This window comes from Peromyscus leucopus, chromosome 1 (genome assembly GCF_004664715.2).
Source record: "Peromyscus leucopus breed LL Stock chromosome 1, UCI_PerLeu_2.1, whole genome shotgun sequence".
NCBI classification, from domain to species: domain Eukaryota; kingdom Metazoa; phylum Chordata; class Mammalia; order Rodentia; family Cricetidae; genus Peromyscus; species Peromyscus leucopus.
Genome location: NC_051063.1, coordinates 56144739 through 56169871, shown reverse-complemented (window position 1 = coordinate 56169871; position 25133 = coordinate 56144739). Strand labels below are relative to the sequence as shown.

At 50.9% G+C, this 25133-nt stretch overlaps 1 protein-coding gene across 1 annotated transcript; it reads right to left on the bottom strand.

The window, feature by feature from the left end:
* Positions 1 to 30: 30 nt before the first annotated feature.
* Capn1 (calpain 1) lies at positions 31 to 25133 on the bottom strand. Its single transcript, XM_028855901.2, is given in 23 exon segments — positions 31 to 793; positions 1377 to 1435; positions 1730 to 1846; positions 2772 to 2850; positions 3082 to 3150; positions 3558 to 3622; positions 5049 to 5106; positions 5198 to 5263; positions 5764 to 5803; positions 5894 to 5969; positions 5972 to 6101; positions 7627 to 7638; positions 9163 to 9338; positions 17394 to 17554; positions 17640 to 17714; positions 18289 to 18374; positions 18703 to 18786; positions 20157 to 20325; positions 20421 to 20554; positions 22924 to 23042; positions 23316 to 23385; positions 23535 to 23802; positions 25045 to 25133. Coding segments are annotated over 22 exon segments (2139 nt in total). The 5' UTR covers position 23802; positions 25045 to 25133; the 3' UTR covers positions 31 to 766.

The following is a 25133-nucleotide window of genomic DNA, read 5'->3' as shown; positions in this document are numbered from 1 at the left end:
AATCAAGGTTTGGGAGAATAACACCAGAGACAGGGTGCAGCCTTTTCTTTTATTTTTCCACTGCACTGAAACAGGGGACCTCCCTACCCCACCCCGAGTGTCTGGTCCTCCATAACCAGTGCACTAGTCCCTCAAGCGTTCCCTTGAAAATTACCAATATAAAAAAAGGGAGGAGGGGGCGGAAGGGAGGACCTGAGCACCCTCCAGGCCAGGAAGCTCCTGGTGGGCAGGGCACATGGGGCGGGAGAGGAGTGTTTTGGTTGCAGAGAGGATCTTGGCTGCTGCACAGGAAGGCACGGGTGATCCTGGCTGTGGGGCTCCACGGTGGGGAGAGGCCTTCGGTACCCCGATGCAGACAGTGTGAGCGAGCTAGTGGTTATAAAGTCTGCAGGTCTAGGGGCAGCAGGGGCTGCAGCCTCTACAGATTAGGGAAGACACACATGGGACACTAGCAGAGGAGGGGCAGGGGGGCCCGCTCCTGCCCCAGAGGAAGGAATAAGCCGGGAGCTGCCTTCCTGGTTTTAGCCATGAGCAGGGTCCAGGGTTGTCCATTCTGAGCCTTTGGCCCCAGAAGCAGGGAGGGCCCCATGACTCTGCCCAGAGCAGTTGAGTAGAGGTAGTGGGGAAGAGAACGGACAGGACAAGGGCGGCTTCCTGTTCCAGGGAAGGCACTTGCAGCTGATGTGGTCTGGTGCGGCGCGGCAGGAAGGCGTGGCTTGGCACAGGAAGAAAGGAAGAATCGGGCCGTGGGAGCTGAGTCCCCGCTTCAGGCAAACATAGTCAGCTGTAACCACTGCAGGGCGAGACGAACAGGTTATCGGGGCGGCAGATGGGCAGCATGGTGCCTCAGCCTCCTTCTTCACCCATCCCAGGCACAGGCTCCAGGCCCAGGGCTCAGCCATCACCATCCACATCTCATCCCCTCTTTGGGGGACCCTCTGGTGATAGGGGTGCTTCCTCTTCTTCCTTCCTTCCTTCCTTTCTCTCTTTCTTTTTCTTTTTCTTTATTTTTGTTGTTATTGTTGTTTTTTTAAGACAGGATTTCTCTGTGTAACCCTGGCTGTCCTGGAATTTGTTCTATAAACCAGGCTGGCCTTGAACTTAGAACTCTACCTGCCTCTGCATCCCCAGTGCAGGGATTAAAGGTGTGCACCCCATGCCTGGCAGGGAGTGCTTTCTTACTTCTCTAGTCCAGGAGACCAGACTGCTGATTCCCACAGTGTCTAGGGGCCTGGCCTCGCCCTCTTCATCCCTCCCCAGGCCCCAGAAGCCTCTAACACAAAGCTTCCAGGACTAGGATCCAGCTTTGAGGCCTGGTTCCAAGGCCATGGATTCCTGCCCTGGAAGGGACAGGGGAACATGGAGGGTCATCTCACCTTAAATAAATCAAAGGTCACAACACCATCCAGGTCTGTGTCCAGAACTTTGAAAAACCCTGTGTTCAAGAAAAGATGAGTTATGTCTGGAACACCAGCCAGTTAATATCCAGCAAGACTGTCTCTCACCTCCCATGCACCCTTGAATTATTGTCCCCTAAAACCATGAAGCTTCCTGCCCTAAGAGGCCTCCTTAGACCCTCCTCTGCCCACACTTCATACACCAAGTACCTATGTATGAGTCCTCTGTGCCCACCTCAACCTCACCCTGTCCACCCCCTCTGTCTCTCCCACTGGCTCATAAGGACACAGGATGGCACTGTGCGAAAGTAGTGTCAGTTAGGGACACTCACGGAACATGGTCTCCAGTCGCACGAGGCAACACACAAAGTTGTCGAAGTCCACGGCCAGGTCAGGCTCTGAGTAGCGGGTGATGATGAGTTCATGCAGCTTCTTGTTAAGCTTGAAGCCTGGGCAGAGGAAGAGCAAGTGAGGGCCGGAGCAGGTGCACCCAGATAGGGCGTGGAGCAGCTGGTCTAGGCAGGGTACTTAGGGTCATCCTCTTCTGGAAGAAGGTCTGAAAGATCTCTTATGTAGAGCTGAGAGGAGCTGGCAAAGTGAGGGACCAGCCCAAGGTGGGCATCACACCCAGATCCCCCCAGGGAATCAGGAGCTGGCTGCAGAGGACCTACGACCTAGGCATCTGGTCACAACTGGGGAAAACACCCTGGCCTTGTTTGCACACAGGCAAGTGTGGGAGAGTCCTGCGCCTGTCTCACTGGAGCTTGGAGCTGGTACCTGCCCATCCTCTCTCTGCCTGCCCTGGTCATGTGTCCCGAACACAGTCACTCTCCCTCTGAAAATTACTTTCCTCTTCTTCACATTGGGGATAACATAGAGCTCTATTCAATGGCTCCATGGATAAAGCACTTGCCATGAAAACTCCAGGTCCAGAGTTTGGATCCCAGAACCCACATAAAAACTGGGGGGTATGGTAGTCTGCCAGTAATCGCAACACTCACTTGGGAGGCAGATGGGATTCCCCAGGAAAGTTGGATAGGTAAACTAACTTAATCTGTGAGATCCAGGTTCAGTGAGAGACCGTGTCTCAGCAAGAGCAATGGAGGAAGCCAGATGATGTCAACCTCCAGCTTCTATGTATATCTACACATATGAACATAAATACATACATGCATACCACACACACATACACATGTACACATTAATTAAAAGGCCCTTGTTCTTGGTAAGCTACAAGGAGAGGAAAGGGAGGAACAGATAGAGTACTTAGCTCAGTAACCATAGTCCCTATAGCATCACCACCAACTTCCCCCAGGACAAGGGCCAGCCAGGTGGGCCACTGTCCTGGGGAGCTGTTAGGGCCTTGGGCCTCACCTGCAGCCTCGATGGCCATCCTCATCTCGTAAGCACTCATGCTGCCAGACTTGTCCAGGTCAAACTTCCGGAAAATGGTCTGGGTGGAGAAGAAAGGGTGAGGACCAGGTGGGTCAGCAGCTCTTCATGACTGCCTCCTGTCCCCGGGGGAGTGAAGAACAGCCAGGAAGCGGGTCATTTGCTGAGACGTGTGGGCTTGGGTGGGGAAGGAGGTGCCTGGCTACACGGCTAGCCCGGCTCTGCCACCAGGCCTGGCCATGCCAGGACTGAGGCCACAGAGGGACAGGAGAACCCAGCCAGGACCACCTACAAGGTAATTTCGGATGCGGTTCCACAGGATGTTGAATTCCACCAGGCCCAGCTTCCCATTGCCATCACGCTTGACAGATGTTAAGAAGGAAACTGCACAGTATAGAGCAGATGTGTAAGAGGGGGCTGGGGAGAAGGGAGCCTGGCTGTGGAGAGGAGACACAGCAGTCACCTACAGCCGTGGCCAGAGTTCTCTGTTAGATACAGTGAAGTGGGGTGGGGAGAGGAGGTGTAGAAATAGCACCAGCCTGAGGGCCAATTGGGGACCAAGGTCTTTCTCCATTTTCCAGAAGACCCATGCCTCAGTTTCCCTTCCTGGCCAACTGGAAGATATCCAGGAAGGTGTTTGAGCAGGAAGCCGTATGGCATCCACACCCTCCCAACTCTGTCCAAGCTTCTCAGCTGCTCCTAGGGCAGTTAGACCGCATCTTCCCCAAGCCCAGACTCCACGAGAGACAAAAGCAGATGCAAGGATACGTCCATGAGGTTCACCATGCTGCGGCAGGACTCCAGGCTGAAGCCATTGGTCCGCAGGTCTTTGTCTGAAACAAACAAACAGTTCTAGGGTCTGAGAATGTCACTCAGTCAGTAGTGTGCTTGCCTGGCACACATGAAGCCCTGGGTTTGATCCCCATCACTGTATAAACCAAGCATGGTGGTGCATGCCTGTAACCATGGCAATTGGAAGGAGGAGGAAGGAGGGTCAGGAGTTTGAGGCCAGCCTCAGATATATAGACCTGTCTAAAAAAAGAAAAGAAGAGAAAAGAAGAAGATGGCTGGAAAGATGACTCAGTAGTTAAGAGCATTGGCTGCTTTTGCAGAAGACCTGGGTTTGATTCCCAGCACCCACATGATAGCTCACAACCACTCATAACTCCAGACCAGGGCATGTGATTCATGCAGTTCATGCATATGGTACATTTACATGTATTCAGGTAAAACATTTATACACATAAAATAAAAAAATATAATAAAAAAATGAAAAATCCACAGCCTCCATATAAAAAGGTATGAGTAGGTATCCCCCTGCCCCTGCACACACACAGTCTGTAAACCCAGAGCCATTGGAGGACAGGGGGAAGAAGACTGCTGGAGCGTGCTGACTGCCAGCCTGGTCCTAGGCTGTAAGAGATCCTGTCTCAGGGCAGATATGGAGAGGGATAGAGCAGGACACCTGATGTCCATATCTGCCGAGAAATGACAGAGATAGAGAAGGAACCAGTCCCAGGGCTCAACTTAGAGTTCTTGCAGAGCCAGCCACGCTGGGAGCCCTGAAGTGACCAGTGACAGGGAGGCTCCAGTCCTGCCCATGGGTACCGAGCCAGCAGAGCATGGGGTGGAATGCTGTTATCATGAGAAACAGCAGAGCATTTCAGAAGCCAGGTCCGAATCCAGCAGAAAGGAAGAAAGTACTGAACAGATACACAAGATTAGGTAGAAGAGGAGCCCCTGAGTGCTGGCTGTGGGCTGGGGAGGGTAAACAAAGCTTTGCCAGCAGGGTAGGGCCAGGGAGATCTTGGGCAGAGGGGGGTGAGTAAACAGAGGTCAGGCACAACAAACCAGACAACTAGAGCAGACTCATGCCTGCACGCAGCAGCAGAGGCCAGGAGAGAAGGGAAAGTCGGGAGAGATGCTCTTGCCCGCACACATCAGGGCCTGGAATTTAGTCTTACTCTACTTTCCAAGACCTATGGTGTGGCCTGGAGGTTATAGCCTTGCCTTCATCGGCACTGAGCACCTGTGGCTGGCTCCGCTATGGGCTCCCTAAGGTCACAGAGCTCCAGAGAGTAGACAGGGTAGAGCAGGGTTAGTGAGGAGTCTGGGATAGGAACAGTGGTGAGTGGGGCCAGAGAATGGAAGCCTGGCTAGACCAAGGTGTGGGGCTCAGTTCCACAAAGAACAAGAACATGACCATTGGAATGAGTTGGGAATAGGACGGGGTGGGAACAGCCATTCGGGGACCCTCACGTTTGCTAATGATCCTGTTCAGGATGGTCTGCAACTCCTTGACGCTGATCTCCATGTCCTAGGGGAAGAGGAAGTATGGCATCTGCTGGGTTCCCCCCCTTCACACAGGGCTTCCCCACCCCACCACCCCCTGCCAGGTCCTGGCATACCTCTCCTGCCAGCTTGCTGAACAAGGTTTTGAAGGTGTCATCGATCTCCTCTTCGGAGAGCACTTTCTGTACCCAGAATGGAGAGAACAGGTCAGGATGCTATGGCCTGGCCCTTGCCTGTAGGAACAGCCACTGGAGGTGGGGTGGGACACTCACATTTACAAGTCACTCCATCTCTCTGAGCCCCACTTTTCTAGCCTGTAAAATGGGATCTGCACTCTTGTAGCTTAAATGATGGGCACACGTCAGTCAGGTGTTGAAAAGTTTGGGTTAGGGTCCCTGCTGAGTGAACTTAGGCAAATTCATCAGCCTCTCTGAACTTGTGTTTCCCATTTAGAGGGTGATATCACGAAGGACCTAGATGAAGTAGCTATGAGGAAGAAACAAGATACACAGACCTAGCATAGGTACTGCCTACCATCATTGCAGATCCTTCTCGAACCGTAAAGTGCTGGGCAACAAGGGACCAGAACTGTTCTTAAGGGCTCCTATCAGGAGGGAGCCTGTCCTGCCAGCTGGAGTCCATATCCTATCACATACCTGGGGGACATGCGGGGACCACATACCTCATCAGGGAGGTTGGCCTGGATCTGGTCATCTAGCTCCCTGCAGAGAGGAAACCATCAGTCAGAGGGCCTGGGGAAGCCACAGTGGAGAGACAGGGTAGGTGGGAGGGGACGGGAATCCACTACTCACTGGGTCCCAGCCTTCTTCTCTGAGAAGAAACGCAGCACAAAGTCGCCCTCCTTGTTGGGCTCGAAGGTGGAGGGACTACCACGTACTCCCCCGGCGGCAGGCGGATGCGGTTGCTGACTTCTCGCAGGTTGATGAAGGTCTCTGAGCGTGCCCGAGAAGAGTTGGCCAGGAAGAAGTCACGCTTCAGGTGTACAGGCTGACCCACCATCTGGCAGGAGAGAGAAGCAGGGGCGCTGCCGAGCCCACTCAGGCTCCCCTCAGATACTGGTCCTGGCCCAGAGCCCAGACTGTGAGTCCTGGTTTGTAAAACCTGAGTGCCTGGGCTGGACTGTGGCTCAGTGGTGCAGGGCACATTACCTCCCCACCACCTTTATGTTTATTTATTGCGGCTGGGGGAAGGGATGCCGAATGCCAGCGTGAGTGGAGCTCAGAGGAAAACTTGTGTGTGTGGGGGGTCTGTCCTCTCCTCTCACCAAGTGGATTCTGGGGATCAAGTTCAGCTCATCAGGCTTGGGGACAAGTGTCGTTACCTACTGAGACATTCCAGGCCCTGGTTTTGATCCCCAGGACTGCATTAAATCAGATATGTGCCTGCAATCCCAGCACTCAGGAGGTAGAGGCAGGAGGATCAGGAATTCAAGGTCACCCTCAGCTACACAGTGAGTTTAAGGCCAGCCTAGACTACATAAAACCCTATCTCAAAAATAAACAAATAAGAAATTAAATGAGGCAAAAGAAACTACGGGTGCCCGATCTGACTGCAGATAAGAGACTCTAACACTGTGACGCAGGGGTTGTCAAGACGGTGCAACAGGTCAGCATACTTGCTGCACGAGCTGGGGGCCTGAGTCCCATCTCTGGAAGCTAGGGAAAGGCGGAAAGAGAGAGCCAACTCCACAATGTTGTCCTCCTACCTCTACACCCATGTGGCACATGCGCCTCTCTCTCTCTCTCCTCTCTCTCCCTCTCTCACACACACACACAAGTAATAAATAAAAATTTAAAACTGTGATGCAGGTGGGGCGTGTAGCCCAGTGGTTTGGTGCTTCCCTAGCATGTGTCAGGTCCTAGGATCAATATTCAGTACTGATAAATAAACCTAAGAGACCATGTGAGTTCTGCCTCTAGTATCAGTCATTGGCGCTGTCCCTGTGTCGTACCCTGCATGAAACCTGACGGGTGGCACTTTGCTGACCATCTTGATGGCCCCAGAGGAAATGCTATCTACTTTTCTCCCACTGAAATAGGGCCTCATGTAGCCTAGGCTGCCTTTACCCCCCAAGGGCTGGGATTACAGGCGTGTGCCACCATGCACAACTGGGAAGTACCATGTCTCAATATGAACCCCAAGGCCCAGAACTTCAGCAGCTGTCCAAGAGTGTAGACCGCTCAGCCCAGTGACACATGCTCCCAACCCCCCACCCAGGCCTGATTAGCACTTCCTCAGCGTGAACAGCAAGACACAGAGAACTTGGCCTGTGTGCATGCTGAGTGGGGATCTGAGGACCAGGGTTCAAATCCAACCTTTGCTACCTGCTCTTGCCCTCAGGAGCTGTCCTACTTGAACAGGCACCAGGAGGGGGTGGGGAGCAGCGTTTTGCAGGCAGTGACAAGGGGATATCTCCTGATGCCATATGTCAGGTAGGGCTGACTTCGGCCATGCTCCTCCCCTCCAGGCCCCGTCAGGATGGTGAGTTCAGGGGCTGATGAACCAGAAAGAGAGCCACACCTACCTCCCGTGGGACCTGCAAGAGAGAGACAGAGAGAATAATGCATATTTATTATTTATTATATTTATTATAATCCCAGGCAGCTAGGATAAACATACTGGGTAGAGGTCCTGGGTTCTTAGGGAGGGAGCTCAGGGGACAGGAAATGGGCCAGGGATGATCCAGACCTGTCCTCCCAGTGGAAGGACAGGGCAGAAGTCTCTGTTCCTATGACTGCCTGGGCTTTTGTTCCTTCAGAACAGCTACCAGGTGGCCAGTCTCAGTGTGAGAAAGCCCAGGAACATCAAGACTCCTTTCACCTGCTGCCAGGAGTTCCGGGTGGAGGCTAAGGCTATGGCCGCCCTCTACCCTGGCAAGGGATATCTAGAAATTTCTATCTCTATCTTGAGCTGCAGAATAAGAAGCAGGGGAAGGCTGGACAGTGGTTGTGCATGCCTTTAATTCCAGCATTCGGGAGGCAGAGGCAGGCGGATCTCAGTGAGTTCGAGGCCAGCCTGGTCTACAAAGCGAGTTCCAAGACAGTCAGAGCTACACAGAGAAACTCTGTGTCTCAAAAGAAGAAGAAGCAGGGGAGGTTGGACGGTGGTGGTGCATACCTTTTTAAAAATTAATTTTTTATGTACATGAGTGTTCTATCTCATAGATACACACACACACACACACACACACACACACACACACACGTCTGTGCACAGGTAGAGCACTCAGAAAAAGTGCGTGCCTTTATGGTAAAAGAGGGCATCAGATCCCACTATACACGGTTGTCAGCCACTCATTGGAAACTGAACTCAGGTCCCCTGGAAGAGCAGCCAGTGCTCTTAACCACTGAACCATCTCTCCAGTCCCCATGGCGCACACCTTTAATCCCAACACTTGGGAGGCAGAGGCAGGCGGATCTCTGAGTTTGAGGCCAGCCTGGTCTACACAGTGAGTTCTAGGACAGTCAAGGCTACACAGAAAAATCCTGTCCCAAAAAAAAAAAATAAAACAACAGCAACACCCTCTGGGGTTCTCTCATTGTGCTGTAAGCCTGTATTTAAGATCTCCTCCCTCCTTCAATAAACGGCATTTGGCCTTCAAAAAAAAAAAAAAAAAAAAAAAAAAAAAAAAAAACAAAAAACAACAGGAACAACAAAAGAAGCAGGAGAGGCACTGAGCAGGGCCTAGAACAGCCTCTGCCTGCGTAGCAGACCCTCCCCACCTGCTCCATAGGCCTCTGCTCACACCCCTGCTCCACAGAATTGCTCACTTCGTTCCAAAGCCCACAGGCTGACCCCAGAAGCTGTGGCACACATAGCAATCAGCCCAGCTCCCTCTTCTCCAGAGCAACATCCCACATTCTAGGAGAAGGGTGAATTCCAGAGCCTTCCTTTCCTGGAACCAACCACCCCTTTGCCCTCTCTGCAGCCTTGGGATTCGGCGGCTGCACACAGGCGATCCTTCCAGCACCACAGCCTCTCAGGCCCTCAGGATGCACCAGGCATCCCCTGGAGGATGCCTGCAGCAGTGGGAGGAGGTGAGGCCACCCCGCGGGCTAACCTCGTACACTGCGAAACCAATGGTCTCCATGTCCCGGCCAAAGCGACGCTCCCGGCGGCGGTTCTTCTGCATGAGGGCCAACAAGAAGCTGCAGCCCGACTCGCGACTCTCATAATCGTTTTCATCGTCTACCTCCTCCAACCGGATCTTGAACTGGGGGTTCACCCAGAAGGTAGCTGCAGGAGGAGAGGAGGATCAGAGGCAGGCGGGGCAGGTGCCTCTCCCCCAAGCCCCCCACATCCCATGTCTGCTCATTCACAAACTCGTTCACTACTGCGGTTCTATATGCCCCGAGTGTCAGAAGACAAGAAAGCAGATGGGCAGGACAGTGTCTCTGTCTTTCAGGGCTTGTCTTCTAGAAGTAGAAGTGGGTGAGTTATAAGTATTAGTACAAAGAAAAGTAAGCTGGAAGAGCTGCAAGATTTATTCTAACTCACTGAGCACTGGTGTGTTCAAGGCTCTAGATGCTAAAAAGAGACAAAGCTGCCGTCAGCCTGGGATAGTGATAGCAAGCTGAGCCGTGAAGGAGTGGCCAGCGCCTCGCTTTCTCAATGCTTTTACAAGAAGCTTTGAGTCTGGTGCTTTAGACCAGTCAGCCATCCACGTTGGGCATAGTCGCGCGCAAATGTGTACTTTGTTTGTTTTAAATTTTGTATGTATGTGTGTGTGGCTATGTGCCTGTGAGTGCAGTACCCACAGAGGGCAGGAGAGGGCATTAGATCCCCTGGAGTTGGAGGTACAGGCAGTTGTGAAAGCACTGATGTAGATACTGGGAACTAAACTGGAATCTCCTAGAAGAGCAGTGTGCTTTCTTAACAAATGAGCCATCTCTTTAGCCCAACAACAACTCTTTAGAAAGACATTGTAAGTTGAGAATATGAGCTCAGATGACAGGTCTGAGAATGTGATAATCATCATTACAAATAATTCAAATTCATGTGATGATAACATTTAATTTACGGCAAGCAAAAACTATTTACATTTAAAGTACCATCTCACAAGAAGAAGGGCAAGCCAAGGAAGATGCTTTAAAACTGTTGCATTTTTTAGAAGATCAACTAGCCACAACATGCATGGATTGGCCGGGCCTCAGTGGCAGAGCCTTGTATCGCATATGTGAGGCCCTAGGATTGAGCCACAGCATTGTGAAAAACTAACAACTACAACAAATCAAAAAAGAAAGCTAGAATTGGTGGCTTGTGCCTGCAATCCCAGTATTAGAGGTAGAGACTGGAAGATATAAGTCCAAGGCCATCCTCATCCACATAACCAGCTCAAGGATGCCCTGGGTTACCGAGACCCTGTGTCTTAATGAAACAAAACAAAATGCATTAAGCATGTTCTTGAGACATTCAAATCCACATCGGGAAAAACTTATAGACAAGGGGTCGCTGTGAATTTTGGGCTAACCTGGACTACAGAGTAAGGTCCTGTCTAGCTGGGCAATGGTGGCCCACACATTTAATCCTAGTACTCAGGAGGCAGAGGCAGGCAGTTCTCTGTGAGTTCAAAGCCAGCCTGGTCTACAGAGCTAGTTCTAGGACAGCCAGGGCTACATAAAGAAACATCTGTCTCAAAAAACAAAAACAAATGAAAAAAGAAAAAAGAAAAGAAAAGAAATAAAAAGAAAGGAGGGGAGGAAGAGAGAAAAGACAAAGTAAATGAACTGAAATACATATTACTATCTTAGGCTGCTGAGAAGGGTCAGTGGGTAAAGATGGTTGCTGCTGAGCCTGATGGTCTGGGTGTGATCCCTAGGATTCACGTGGCGGAAGGAGAAAACTGACTCCCTCAAGGTTGTCCTCTGACCTCCACATGTTCACAGTGACACATCATTTCAAATAAAAATAAATGTCATTTTTTAAGAAAGAAAAAATCAAAAAGAAAAAAAGAAAAGAAAAAATATGCTGGGTGGTGGTGGTGGTGATGGTGATGGCGCACACCTTTAATCCTGGCACTTGGGAGGCAGAGCCAGGTAGATCTTTGTGAGTTCAAGGCCAGCCTGGTCTACAGAGCGAGATCCAGGAAAGGCACAAAGCTACACAGACAAACCCTGTCTTGAAAAAAAAAAAAAGAAAGAAAAAATCCAGGGGATGGAGAGATGGCTCAGCGTTTTAAGAGCACTCACTGCTCTTCCCAAGGACCCAGGTTCAATTCCCAGCATCCACATGGCAGTTCACAACTGTCTGTAACTTCAGTTCCAGGGGATCTGACACCCTCTTACAGACATACATACAGGCAAAACACCAATGTACATTAAATAAATAAATAAATCTTTAAGAAAGAAAAAAATTGAAATTAGAGTATTATAAAATCACCTATGGGGCTGGAGAGATGGCTCATTGATTAAGAGCACTGACTGCTCTTCCAGAGGACCCAGGTTCAGTTCCCAACATCCATATGAAAGTTCACAACTGTCTGTAACTCCAGTTCCAAGAGATCTGTTGTCCGATTCTGGCCTCCATGGGCACTAGGCATGCATGTGGTACACACATATAAATGTAGGCAAAACACTCATACAGATAGATAGATAGATAGATAGATAGATAGATAGATAGATAGATAGATAGAAGTTAAAATAAATAAACAAATGGGATGGGGACTGCTGGGGACATATCTCAGTGTAGAGCACTTCCTCTGTACCCATGAGGCCGAAGGTGCCATCCTTAGGACTGAAAACTAATGAAGAAGCTAATCTTCATCACAAGGAAAAAGCAGGGCAACAGCTGAACATTCTACCAAACAAACTATCTCCCTTGCGCAAACTCTTCTGGAAAACACGGAGGAAGAGACTGTTCTAATAGAACAGACAACACCACAACAGTGTGGTCAGTGCGAGCAGAGAATGAACAGGCAAAGCTCACTCATGAAAACTGCTGCATGCAAGTTCAAAGGGCAGGAGAGACGGCTCAGCAGCTAAGAGCACTGGCTGTTCTTCAGAGGACCTGGTTTGATTCTCAGCATCTACACGGTGGCTCACAACTGTCTGTAACTCAAGTTCCAGGGGATCTGTTGCCCAGTTTTGGCCTCTGTGGGCACCAGACATACACGCAGGACACAGATATATATGTAAGCGAAACACCCATGTATTGGTTGTAGTATTAAGGCAACTCCATGTAGTTAAAAGGGAGGTTTATTTTGTGGGGTAACTTACATACACATAGCAAATATAAAACTAAAAACTTTATCAGGGTAGGGATGTAGCTTAGTTGGTAGAGTGTTTGCCTCCTAGCAGACCCAGTCACAAGCTCCGGGTCCCATCCCAGTACCTTATAAACCATGCATGGCCGTGCACACCTGTAATCTCAGCACTTGGGAGGCAGAGGTAGAACAACCATGAATTCCACACCACAGAACCCTGTCTTTAAAAAAGGGGGGGCAGGTGGGGAGGCAGGGATGTGGTTCTGTGACAGATCGATCACTTGCTTAGCATGTGTAAGTCCCTGGATTCAGTCTCTAGGACCACAGAGCTACAACAGAACCTCACACAAGCCCCTCACCCCCAACTCCCCCCCCCAAAGTTTGCAATAAGGAAACCTACAACAAATCTGTGTTACTGGGGCTGGGGAGGCACTCCACAGGTGCCCGCCACCAAACATGACAATCTGAGTTCCACCCAAGTCCCACAGGGTGGAAAGAGGAGAACCTGCTCCTCTAAGTTGTACTCTGACCTTGTGTGTGAACCCATCCCCGCCAAAGCAAATAAAATATTATGAAATTACAACAACCCAAGACAGGCTGAGTCAGCATCCCTTAGTGGGGCTCCTATTTGCTCTACTCTTGTAGACAGTGTAGTAGGCAAGGAAAAGTCACAAAAGTGGGAAGAATGGGACAAGACAAACCAAATGTGTTGTTATTTGTTGATTACCAACTAATAAACTACAAGAATCTAGCAAGGCTTGAGTCTGGATACAAAATACATTTAAAAGGGCAACTGTGCATTATTGTATCCATAAGTATCATTTGAGAGGCAAGAACTGATTCAGGTATCTATTTTGGTTTTTTGAGACAGGGTTTCTCTTTGACCCTGGCTGTCCTGGAACTCACTCTGTAGACCAGCCTGGCCTCATACTCAGAGATCCACCTGCTTTTGCCTCCCTAGTGCTAGGACTAAAGGCGTGTGCCACCATGCCCGGCTCAATATATATATATATATATATAGGTTTTTCAAGACAGGGTTTCTCTATGTAGTTTTGGTGCCTGTCCTGGATCTCGGTCTGTAGACCAGGCTGGCCTCAAAATCACAGAGATCTACCTGGCTCTGCCTCCCAAGTGCTGGGATTAAAGGTGTGCGCCTCCACTGCCTGGCAATAAATGATATATTTTTTTAAAGACTTACTTATTTATTTATTTTATGAATGAGTGCTCTATCTGCATGTACAACTTTATGCCAGAAGATGGCATCAGATTCCACTATAGATGGTTGTGAGCTACCATGTGGGTGCTGGGAATTGAACTTAGAATCTCTGGACATGCGGCCAGTGCTCTTAAGCACTGAGCCATCTCTCCAGCTCCCAATAAATGGTATTTTTAAAAGCTATTTGGGGGCTGGAGAACTGGTTCAGTGGTTAAAAATGATAGTTGTTCCTTCAGAAGATCTAGGTTCAATTTCCAGCACCCACATAGTGGCTCACAACTGTCAGTAACTCCAATCCCAGGGGAGCCAATGTCCTCTTCTGGTCTCCACAGACACCAGGCACATATGTGGTACACAGACATGGATATAGGCAAAATACCCAAACACATAATATAAAAGTAAAAAACCCTACTATATACATATATGAATATGCTTTGGGATGTCTTTCTGTATGCTGTGAACGTGTGTTGCTCCCATTGGCTAATAGATAAAGCTGTTTTGACCTATGGCAAGGCAGCTTAAAGGCAGGCGGGAAATCCAAGCAGAGATAGAGAAGGGAAGAGTGAGGGAGATGCCCAGCCGCTGCCCAAGGAGCAGCAAGACGCCAGCAGACCAGTAATGCCATGGCCACATGGCAAAACATAGATGAATAGAAATGGGTTAATTTAAGGTGAAAGAGCTAGCTAGCAAGAAGCCTGCCATAGGCCATACAGTTTGTAAATAATGTTAAGTCTCTGAGTGATTGTTTTATAAGTGGCTGCAGGACCTCGGGACTGGGCAGGACCGGAAAAACAGACCATTACACAAATATGTCAAAGTCCAATAATATATAAACTCTGAACCACTTCTGGGACACGTATTTTGGATAAGGCATACATAGTCCATTTGCGCTTATCGGAGAAGGATGGTATACCAAGCACCAAATCTCAAAAGGTGTACAAACCCTCTAAAAAATTATATTCTCCTATAAAAAGGCCTTAAAGGCCACAATAAAGGGCTGGAAGGACAGCCCAGTCCGAAACGTTCTTGCCCTGCAAGCATAGAACATGAGTTCAATTCCCAGAACCCACGTTAAAAAACCCCAGGTGGCTAGGTGGTGACGGCAGCTGTGGTGGAGGTGGCTGTAGCAGCGGCAGCACACACCTCTAATCCCAGCACTCGGGAGGCAGAGGCAGGAGGATCTCTGCGAGTTCGAGGCCAGCCTGGTCTACAGAGTGAGTTCCAGGACAGCCAGGGCTACACAGAAAAACTTTGTCTTAAAAAACAATAAACAACAACAAAAAAATTAAAGAAGCCAAGAGAAGGTGGAGGCAGGAGAGTCAGAAGTTCAAGATCATCCTTGGCTACAAATTGAGTTCTAGTTGACCTTGAGTTCCAGGAGAACTTGGTCTATAGGACTCGGTCTCCCCTGGGGATGGAGGGCCTAGGAGGGGCTAAGGAGATGCTTGGCAGTTGAGATTGCATACTGCTCTTGCAGAGGACTGGTGGTAGATTACCAACACCCACATGGTGGCTCACCAACTTCTGTAAGTCCAATTCTAGGCCTCTGATGCCCTCTCCTGACTTTCTGCACATGGGCACTGGGCACACACATGGTGCACAGACATACATGCAGGCAAAATACTGATATACATAAAATAAAACCAATAAACCAAAAAGTAAACCTTTAAAGAAATTAGTAAAGAGACTCCTGAAGAAGGGATCCATCTTGTCTAATAACAGGACTTCTGATTAATCCATAACAATTACATCAACGAGCAATTGACAGAAGCTTGGAGCAGGATCAGGGCCAGAAATACCCACAAAACACCGGAACTGCACAGTGGTGACGGCGAGGCCGGCCGAGGGAAGCACAGGCCACTCAGCTGTGGCACAGGAAACCGGTGCTTAAAGATTTGGAGAGAAATGAAGTGGGAAGAAGAATGCCTCCAAACAGCAGGGTGACTTCTAGAGGATGCAGGCAGGAGCCCCCACAGGGCGAATTTGGCCAAGTCTACAGGCCAGGGAGGAAATGGCAGCGTGGCAATCGGAGCAGAAGCGGGAGGAGGTGGGGGTTGGGAGGCCAGAGGTCAAGAGAGGGCTGCATGCTCTAAGGTGGGGTTTTTCCATAAGGACACAGGGATGAGAGGAGGATGAAGGAGCCCTTCACTCCTCTCTCTTTTTCTTCTTCCTCTTTTTTTTTTTTTAATTTTTTATTGTTTGTATTTTTTGAGACAGGGTTTCTCTTGTTAGTTGTCATGGAACTAGCTCTGTAGACAAGGCTAGCCTTGAACTCACAGAGATCCACCTGCCTCTGCCTCCTGAGTTCAAGCATCAGGATTAAAGGTCTGCACCACTACTGCCCAGCACTCTCTTCCTCTCTTTTCTGACTGGGTCTCATGTAGCCCAGGCTGGCCTTAACCTTGCTCTACAGCCAAAGCTGGCTTTGAACTCCTGATCCTCCTGCCTCTACCTCCCAAGCACTGGAATGACAGGCTTGAGTGGCCACAGGGGGCACAGTCTCTTTTCAATGAAGTTCAAGGTCTCTAGAGACAGTAAAAGAGGAGAGAGTTCCTAGTGGGATGGCGGGGACCACACGAACGTGCTTATTAGAGGTTTGTGGCTGTGAATTTACAAGGAAAACAGCCTCCCTTGTGTTTTCTTCTCCAGCCACATTCAGTGGTTCTGAGTCAGGAGGAAGCTTGGTTCAGCTGGGATTGTGGTTATGCTGGTAACAGGAGCAGAGGCCAGACCAGGTCAGAGAACTAGATGTTTGCAAGGTCAAGACAAAAACAAGGACTGGCAGGATGGCTCAGTGGGTAAAAGCAGTTACCACCAAGTCTGCCCACCTGACCAGATCTTGGGGACCCCGGTGACGGGAGGCGAGAACCAGCCCTGGAAACTGACCTCCATATGCACACACATCCTCCATAAAATAAATAAATGCAATATTTTAAATACATTAAAATGAGCTGGGTGGTGGTGGCATGGTCCTCAGGAGGCAGAGACAAGTGAATCTCTGAATTTAAGACCAGCCTGGTCTACAGAGTGAGTTCCAGGACAGCCAGAGCCACACAGGGAAACCCTGTCTCAGAAAACAAACAAACAAATAAACAAGCAAAACTATATATATATATATATATATATATATATATATATATACACACACACACATACATTTATATGATAATTCATAAATGGGTAAGAGGACTGGGCTGTATCTTAATTGGTAGAGGGCTTGTCTAGCATTCACAAAGCCCTGGGTTCTAGCCCTAGTACCACATAAGCCAGGTGGGCACCTATGGAGGCAGAAGGATCAGAAGTTCAAGGTCATCCTGGCTACATAACAAGATCAAGGGTAGCTTGGGTTACATGAAATCCTGACTCAAAAAAATCTAAACAAACCGAAAATGAGAACAAGAAAGAGACAGACAGTGTGTGCAAAATTAGAGACAGAGTAATTCAAATGGGAGTCAGTAAGATTAGTCAAATCCAAGAGACTGAGGTCTGGGCACGGGCAGATGTGTTCCCAGATCGAGGTGGGCAGTGAATGGTAAGGCCCAGAATGCTCTGTGGTGGGGCAGGGCGAAACTGGTCTAGAAGAAAAGGTTGATGTTGGGTTGGGGGGACGGGACAATGCCACAATAGTCGTGACAGTCACTTTTATAAGAGGGAAGGGTTCTGAGAATGAGGAGGAGTGACCAGCAGATGTTTGGATGACAACAAGGTTTTCTTACCCAGGCCCCAGGCAAGGACATTTAAGGATGGACTCCTCAAAGCTAATCGGAGGAACACCGGAGCATGACTGTCTGTCTCCCAAGCGACAGAAGAGGCTCGGTCAGGCGGCCCTGCCCACACCCTGCCTGGCTCCCGCTGGCCTGCAGACTCAGGTCACCTGGGAAGTTCCGGCAGCCTCCAGCGGTGCTCCCCCGGCGCCAGCTGCCCTCGTAGAGCGTGGTATTCCAGTTCCGGAGTGTCCTGCTCTTCAGGGCATCAGGCGTGAGGTTGCAGATCTCCAGTCTGTCGAACTCACGTAAGAAGTCTCGGAAGGACATCCTGGGGGTCCAAGGGCAGAGGTGAACCACAGCTCCCCATCATGAACTGGGCTTTAGGGGAGCAAGCAGAGGAAAAGGCTGCTCACCAGAACTCCCCATCCTCCATCTTGATCCTCAGCTGCTCTCGTTCATAGGGGTCCACTCTGTTCCACTCTGAGGAGCTGTGGGAGGCAGGCATGGCCAGGGCTGGACACCACTGATCTATCTAACTTCTGCCCCTGGCTCCTGTTCAACCTGGCATGTTTTCCAGAGCTCAGATCAGGGGGCTTTCTCTGGCACCAGCCCTCTTGAGGTCCTTACAGGTCCCTACTCAAGGGTCCCTCTTCTTTTTGAGACAGGTCTTACTATGTAGTCACCATACTCCTCCCCCTTAAAGACCATGTAGCCTAGGTTGAGCTGGAACTCACTGTGCAGCCCAGGTTGGCTCAAATTTGTAGTGATCTTCCTGCCTCAGCTTCCTGAACACTAGAATTACAAGCATAAACCACCACATCCAGCCTGGGGGTTGCCTTATCAAGGTCAAACAGATATCCTGGGTGTATCCACAGGCTCCCCAGTTCCCATAGCTTGGGTAGGCTCTGCCAGAGCAAAATCCTAGAGGAGTACACAAGATGGGATCCCTCTACTCAACCCTGAATCCACCTCCAGCCAGCTGGGGTCCAGGCAGAAATGTCAGGGATTTCTCCAGACTTCCCCCAAACCTCCCCAACCAGTGCCCACTGTCCTGCCCCTTACCTATCACACCAGGGTCCTTTCCATTCCACTTCGCCCCAGGGGTTCCGCATTCGGATTAGGCTCACCTGCTGGCCCTGGTAATTCACCTGTTCCCCAGAGCTCACATCAGTGCTATGCCATTTGATGCCCCTTCCTGGCCCACCTTCTTTACCCCCTCACCCTGCTTAGTACCCAGCAGCACACCAGGGCCACATAGTCAATATACCCTGAAGTCAGACCTCTAGGGATTTACAGCCCAGAGAGGCGGCCGTACACAGGAACTAGAGTCATCTGGGATAAGCATCAATGCATACCACAGGATGGTAATCCCAGGAGGCCAAGAAAGGAGAAATTGCCTCCCACAACCCAGGTCACATGTGGGGAAGACATGGGGGTGGGAACCACCCTGCAGGACAGGCCCCGCCCAGGAAATACCTGCTTGGCATCCGTCACAGAGTATGCATGGCCCCTCACCAGGTTCTTAAAGGTAATAGCTTCCAAATCCCGGATATCGGTTATCTACAGAAGGAAACATGCACTGTGGTGAGAAGATGAGGATCCCTGCTGGGAGCGTTCACGGGGCTCCTAAGTCCTCCTCACACATACAGTCCACACAAAAGCTGCTGTAAGCGACTGGCAGGCTCCCATCCCATCCATTCCATTGTTGCACACAAATGCTGTTCCTCCTGGGGAACAGGGCCAATCCCAGATGCCTCCCTAATGCTGTCACTATGGTGCCACTGGCTAGGGCTGGCAAGATTGTAGATGTGCATATGCACGCACTTGTAATCAAGCACACTCCCAAGAAGGACTCACTGCAGGGATGAGCAAGGGAAGAAAAGGACAGATCCAAATGTGGCTAAACTTGCAAAGTCATAATAGCCCTTTAACAAAGTTTAGTTTATAATTAAATAAGTCTCGTGTGTGTGTCTATGTAATGGTATGTCATGTAAGTGAAGACACCCTCAGCAGCCAGAGGCATTGGAGCCCTGGGATGACAAAGGAGTTGTGAGTTATCTGATGTGGGTACTGGGAACCGGACTTGGGTCTTCTCCAAGAGCAGCACATTCTCTTAACCACGAAGCTATCTCTCCACCCCATACCCAACCTTTTTGACCTTGTAGCGTGGCTTTCTCATTCACAAAGTTCACACTTGGCAATAGCTGGGTCAAGTCACAGATGTTCAAATCTCAATGTTTTCAGTAAGTTTCCGAGATTTTGTGTTATTTGGCCAAGTGTAGCCTGGAAGACTGCCTGATGCTGATGTAGAGTGATCAGTCGGGACTAGGGAGGTCTGGAAATGGTTGTGGGAATGTGGGGCAGACAAGGGTAAGCAAGGAGAAGGGAGAGGGAGGAGCTAGGAGCGGGTGGAGTCTGAGAGTAGGAAAGAGAAAGTCGAGGCACTGGACTGTGATGGTCTCTGAACACGGGAAGGTGTAAGAATGAGAAAGGGGCCTCGCTAGTCTTCTCTGTATTGTCCCAGTGTGCTGCCCGTGGGGAGGGGGGTGGCTCGAGGTCAAGAGCACCGGCTGCTCTTCCAGAGGTCCGGGTTTAATTCCCGGCATCCACCAGGAGGCTCACAACTGTCTGCAACTCTAATTCCAAGGAATCTAACTCCTTCAACAGACATACATACAGGCAAAACACCAATGCAAATAAAATGCAAATAAATAATTCATAAAAAAAAAAAAAACTGAGGAGGGAAGGGAGCAGGAGGAAGCAGGGAAACAAGTCTGGGGCACAGCTGAGGCCAGGAAGACAGGAAGAAGGTGATGGGTGGGGTGGGTTTTGCGTCTACATCCTGCAAAGAGGTGAGAGGGATGTGTCTCAGGCTGAGCCTGGGCTGAGGATGAGGTTAGGTTGGGCAGAGGAACTTGCACATTACTCACATTAATGGAGCAGCCCAGCAAGGAGCCTCGCTCCAGGGCCTTCTGAATGATCTGGAAGAGGTCTCTGGGTGCCTTGGGCAGATCGAACCACTCGGTGACCCCACCAGTAAAGTCCTCAAAGGCCTCTGAGGTGCAGCCTCCCGAAAGGGCCTCGTAGCTGCCGTTCACCCTGTGAGCAGTTCCAGGTCAATGCAGTAGGACCAGGAGAGAGGGCCAGCCCTTCCACCCCGGAGACTGAAGATGCGCCCTGGGGTTCCTACTCACTTGGCATAGGCCTTCTCAAGCAGGGCACTCCAGAACTCGTTGCACTGGGCAGAGTGCACGAACACCAACTTCCCATCCTTGGTGGGCAGCAAGTCATCCACGACCACGTCCACCCACTCTCCAAACTGCCACAGCTGTGGGGGAAGGGCAAAGTGAGCACCTGCTCTGGGGTCCCCTAGCCCTCAGCTCCAGCTTCAGCGGGCTGACTAAACACATGAGTCCAGATCCATATGCCTGGTACATGTGCGACACACCCACATTTACAGAAGCATGCCTTTTGTCTACTAGAATATACAGTCAGCCAACTCTCCTCAGCCCCAGGTACCACACCTAGAGACACCTTTAATCTCAGCACTCAGGAGGTGAGCTCTGTGAGTTCAAGGATAACCTGATCTACACAGTAAGTTCCAGGACAGCCAGAGCTACATAGTAAGACTGTATCTCGGGCTGGAAAGTTGGCTCAGAGGTTAAGAGCACCAACTGCTCTTCCAGAGGTCCTGAGTTCAATTCCCAGCAACCACATGGTGGCTCACAACCATCTGTAATGAGATCTGGCGCCCTCTTCTGTATACATAATAAATAAATAAATCTTTAAAAAGACAAAACAAAATAACCCTAACTTAAAAAAAAAAAAAAAAAAAAAAAAAAGACTGTATCTCAAAAACAAAACAATTTCACAAAACCACATTTGGACCATGGAGATGGTTCTGGAAATAAAGGTACTTGCTACTAAGTGTGCGAATTTGAGTTCAATTCCAGGATTCACATGGTGGAATGAGGGAACTGACTTCTGCACATCCAACCTTTACCCACCAGATACACACCCACGCTATTAATCCTCATCAACACTCACACAGCCACACGCACATGTGCATACACACACAGAGACTCATGCAAATACAATAAATAAATGTTTATTTATTTAATAAATAAAATTAAAATTTTAAATGGCTGGGTGGTGGGGTACATACCTTTATTCCCAGCATTCGGGAGGCAGAGACAGCAGATCTCTATGAGTTTGAGGCCAGCCTGGTCTACAGAGTGAGATTCAGGACAGGCTCCAAAGCTACACAGAGAAACCCTGTCCCACCCACCCCCAAAATACTTTGGGGGTGGTTGGGAGGGGGGAGGACAGGGGAATCCATGGCTGATATGTAAAATTAAATTAAATTATAAAATAAAAAAATTTTAAATGAACAAGTACAGTCTTGTTTCTTGATATTATTCCCTAGAAAAACAGTCTAACTATTGATGGGATGTTTACATTGCCTTAAGTCTGAGCCTCAGTTTTCCTACCCAGGAAAAGGAACAACAACCTTAGTTTCCCAACAGGAAACTAAGACAATGCGGGTGACACCTATAACTCAAGACTAAAATGGAACGAGGCTCCCCTTCAGATACGGAGAGCGCGAGGGCAAGAAGGCCTCCAGTCCGCGTTCTTCCTCAAGGCAAGCCCTAGGTCCTACCCCCCCTACTTCCCTCCCTATTCTAAGCCTGAGCATGGGCATAAGAGAGAGGTGTGGACTGAAAATGTTGTTGTGCCCAGACCCTCCACAGCAAATGCGTGGGGCTGGTTCCCCAAATCACTGGATTTGCACAGGAGATGCCAAAGGACCCGCAACCCGGCCGGAAGGGGTGAGGTGCAGGCCCAGGCTGCCTAGGAACAGAAGCTTCCAAGAGCGCCAATGATTGTCACAGGGAGAAGCCCACTGTAGTGAGGTAAGAAGCAGCCCATTGAAGGATTTGGGACGTGTACTGAGTGGGCCAATCAGAAGCTGGAGAGAAGTAGATTGGAGAATTGGGGGAAGGGGGCGGGAAAAGGATGGCGAAGCCCTGCAGATTAGAGCCTGGTAGGTGTGGGGATCTCAGCATAGGCATTACCCGCCATTTCTTCTTGGCCAGGGCAGAGTGAGGTAGGGGCTCTGACTAAAGCAGAAGGAAGGAACACAGAGACTCCAGGCATGGCGGGAGTCATGGCGGAAGGCCTCAAGGAAACTTTTGGGGTCTGCCTCTCTCAACACCAGCTCCTGGAGAATTCGTAACGTAACTCGAAAAGTGGATCATATTGGAAACATCAGAAGGTTTAAACCCTGAGTCTGTCTTTTCTCCTAGACTGTCAGAGCTTGCCAAAGCCGAGAAGTTGGGAAAGGGAACATTGATGCATGAAGACGGCCATGGCTTTTCCCCAGCAGAATACTCCATCTTCAGCTGGGGAAACTGAGGCTTGGGTGAAGAAAGATTGCTTTGTGAGCCAAAGCACAGTCTTTCTCCTTCCACACACTTTCTCCTTACCTAGGAGAACTGCCAGCTGAAATACCTGCCCGACCGTTCACACATGACCAACCAGAGATGGCACTGAGAGGTCAAATACCTTCCAGAGGGAGGGCTGCCCCCACAGGGTGTGGCCCTGGCCACCCCAACTCCACAGTGCTGTGGACTGTCCTTTCAGATCTCCCCAATGCCAGCTATGCCTCCACCCCAGGGAGGGTGCAGGGCCCTTCACCTGGAAGTGAAAGATGCCAGCATATCCATCCTGGAAGCTCTGGCCGTAGGGAACCACTCGGTGCAGAATGGTCTCATTGAGCGTGAGGGAGGCAATGGCAGCCAGGAGCCAACAGTCCCCTGGGATAAGAAAGACCCTGATTAGGCTTGCCCTGTGGATCTGCTCAGGGGAGGGAGGTGCTGTGTGCGTGGGGTGCTGGGGACAACCTGGGATTCCCTGGGTGAGGTACCCTTCATTTCCCTCGGCTTACGGAAAAGACCCAGGAATCTGGCAAACCAGCCCCTGTGCTGATAGCCAAAGCCTGTCTGGGCCTGCAGGAGGGAGGAGCCGGGGCAGTGCCCAATGGAACGGGAATGGGGAAAACACCCAGAACCCCACCTCTGGGGGCCTACCCAGGGCTCCCTGGCAGATGTCCGTTCGGGTGGCTCCATCCACGATGAATTGGGGGTTTGATAGCAGCTCCTGCAAGATCCACAATCCTGTTCCTGGGCCAGTCCCTCCTAGAAACTGGCACCCAGCCACCCAGCCACCCAGCCACCACTAATAACGGGGCCCAGATCCCACTGCTCACTCATCATCCCAGCCAAGTTCCACCAGCGGGGCCTTCTTACCGTAGGACGCTTCCATTTGATGCCATAGGTTTTAGAGGAATTGGGACCCAGTTCTTTGAAGCCCAGGCTGTGAGCCACCGGAGGAAAGGCCTCATCTCGGAAGAGGACCCCACTTTGCAGGCATCTTGCCCGCAGAGTTTCATAATCCTGGCCCAGGTACTTGATGGCGTTTTCATGGCGGCCCAGGCCCAGCTCCTTGGCCCGTTGCTTTTGCACTTGGGCTGATACCCCGGTGCAGTACACAGGTGTGATGAACTCCTCCGCCATCCTGGGGGACACATGGGCCTGCTAGAACCCAGGCCTTCCCAGGAATAGAACACAACTCCTGCCTGCTAGCGCTTCCCTGGACCTGTCCATTCCTCCCCATGGTTCCTCTGCCTCACTGCCCCTTTACAGAGCCTGGGACTCTCAGCCACCTTGTTAGGCTCCCTAAATCCAGAAAAGAGTGCCCAGTTTCTAGACACACTGGCCACCACCTCTCCCTTTCTCTGTTCCCATTATCCAGGGTTGACGGTTCTGTGTCAGCCATCCAGGCAGGTGGTGTAGGGCGGAGGCCAGCCCACAGCAGTAATTCCAGGTAAGATCTCAGACCCTGTTTGCCTGCCTGGAAGCCCCCTCCACAAAGTCGCCAAGCATCTAGCTCACTTGTCCCTTTCCGCGGTTTAGGGACTGAAAACTCCAGGCACGGACGCCCCTCCACAGGCTCCTGAGACAGGCTGAACATCAGAGCACTGGACACTGGCCCAGCTCCTAGCGACAGGGTGAGCGCCTGCGCTGAGCTGCTTCCTGACCCCTACCCCTCACACAGGCACGGAGAGGACCTGGAACGGGCCGATCAGCGACAGCACCCTAGTCTCAGAAGCAGTGGCCTGGGTCAGACAATCGCAGTCTGGGCACCCAACTCCTTACCTGGGGGAGGGGAGTTTGGGAGATGGCTGCGGTCCCCGCTGCTGGCTTCCTTCGGTGGCAGCTCAGGGCAGGGCCCAACCAGGAAGAGCGCTCCTCCCCGCCCTCCTCCACCGCCCCTCGGCCCTGGTTCCTCCCTCTTTGGTCCTCCACCTACTCCTGAGGCTTTTACCCCGCTCCCTCTAGGCTCTCTCTTATCTCTCCCGCAACGTTTTTTACTATCTCTTACTCAGGGTGTCTCCCGGTCCCTCCCTTCCTCCGCAGGCTCTGAGCCAACTCTGCGAGAGGACAAATTGGTAAAAGGCAGAGTTGTCCCCCGGGAGGAGCCGGGCGCCTGTCCGGGTGAGGAGGGTTGGGTTGGGACAGAAGGGCACAGCAAGCCAGAGAGAGGGCAGGGCAAGGGGTATTTTTAAACTAGGGCCGCAGCTCGAGTTGCAGGGCTGCCGGCCCCACCCCACGTCGCCCTCCGGGAAGGTACTGGGGACGATCCGGGCTGTGGCACAGTCCCCGCAGCCCCGATCTGCCTCCTGCGCCCCCGCGCGCCTCTTGGGTCGCAGCTGTCTGTCCTCAGCCCAGCCGGCGCTCCGCGCGAGGCAGAGATTACCTCCGGCCGCCGCAGCTGTTCTCTGGAGCCGCCCGCGCTGGGTGCGAGCGGACCTCTACAGGACGCAAGGCAAACGGCAGCCCCACCCC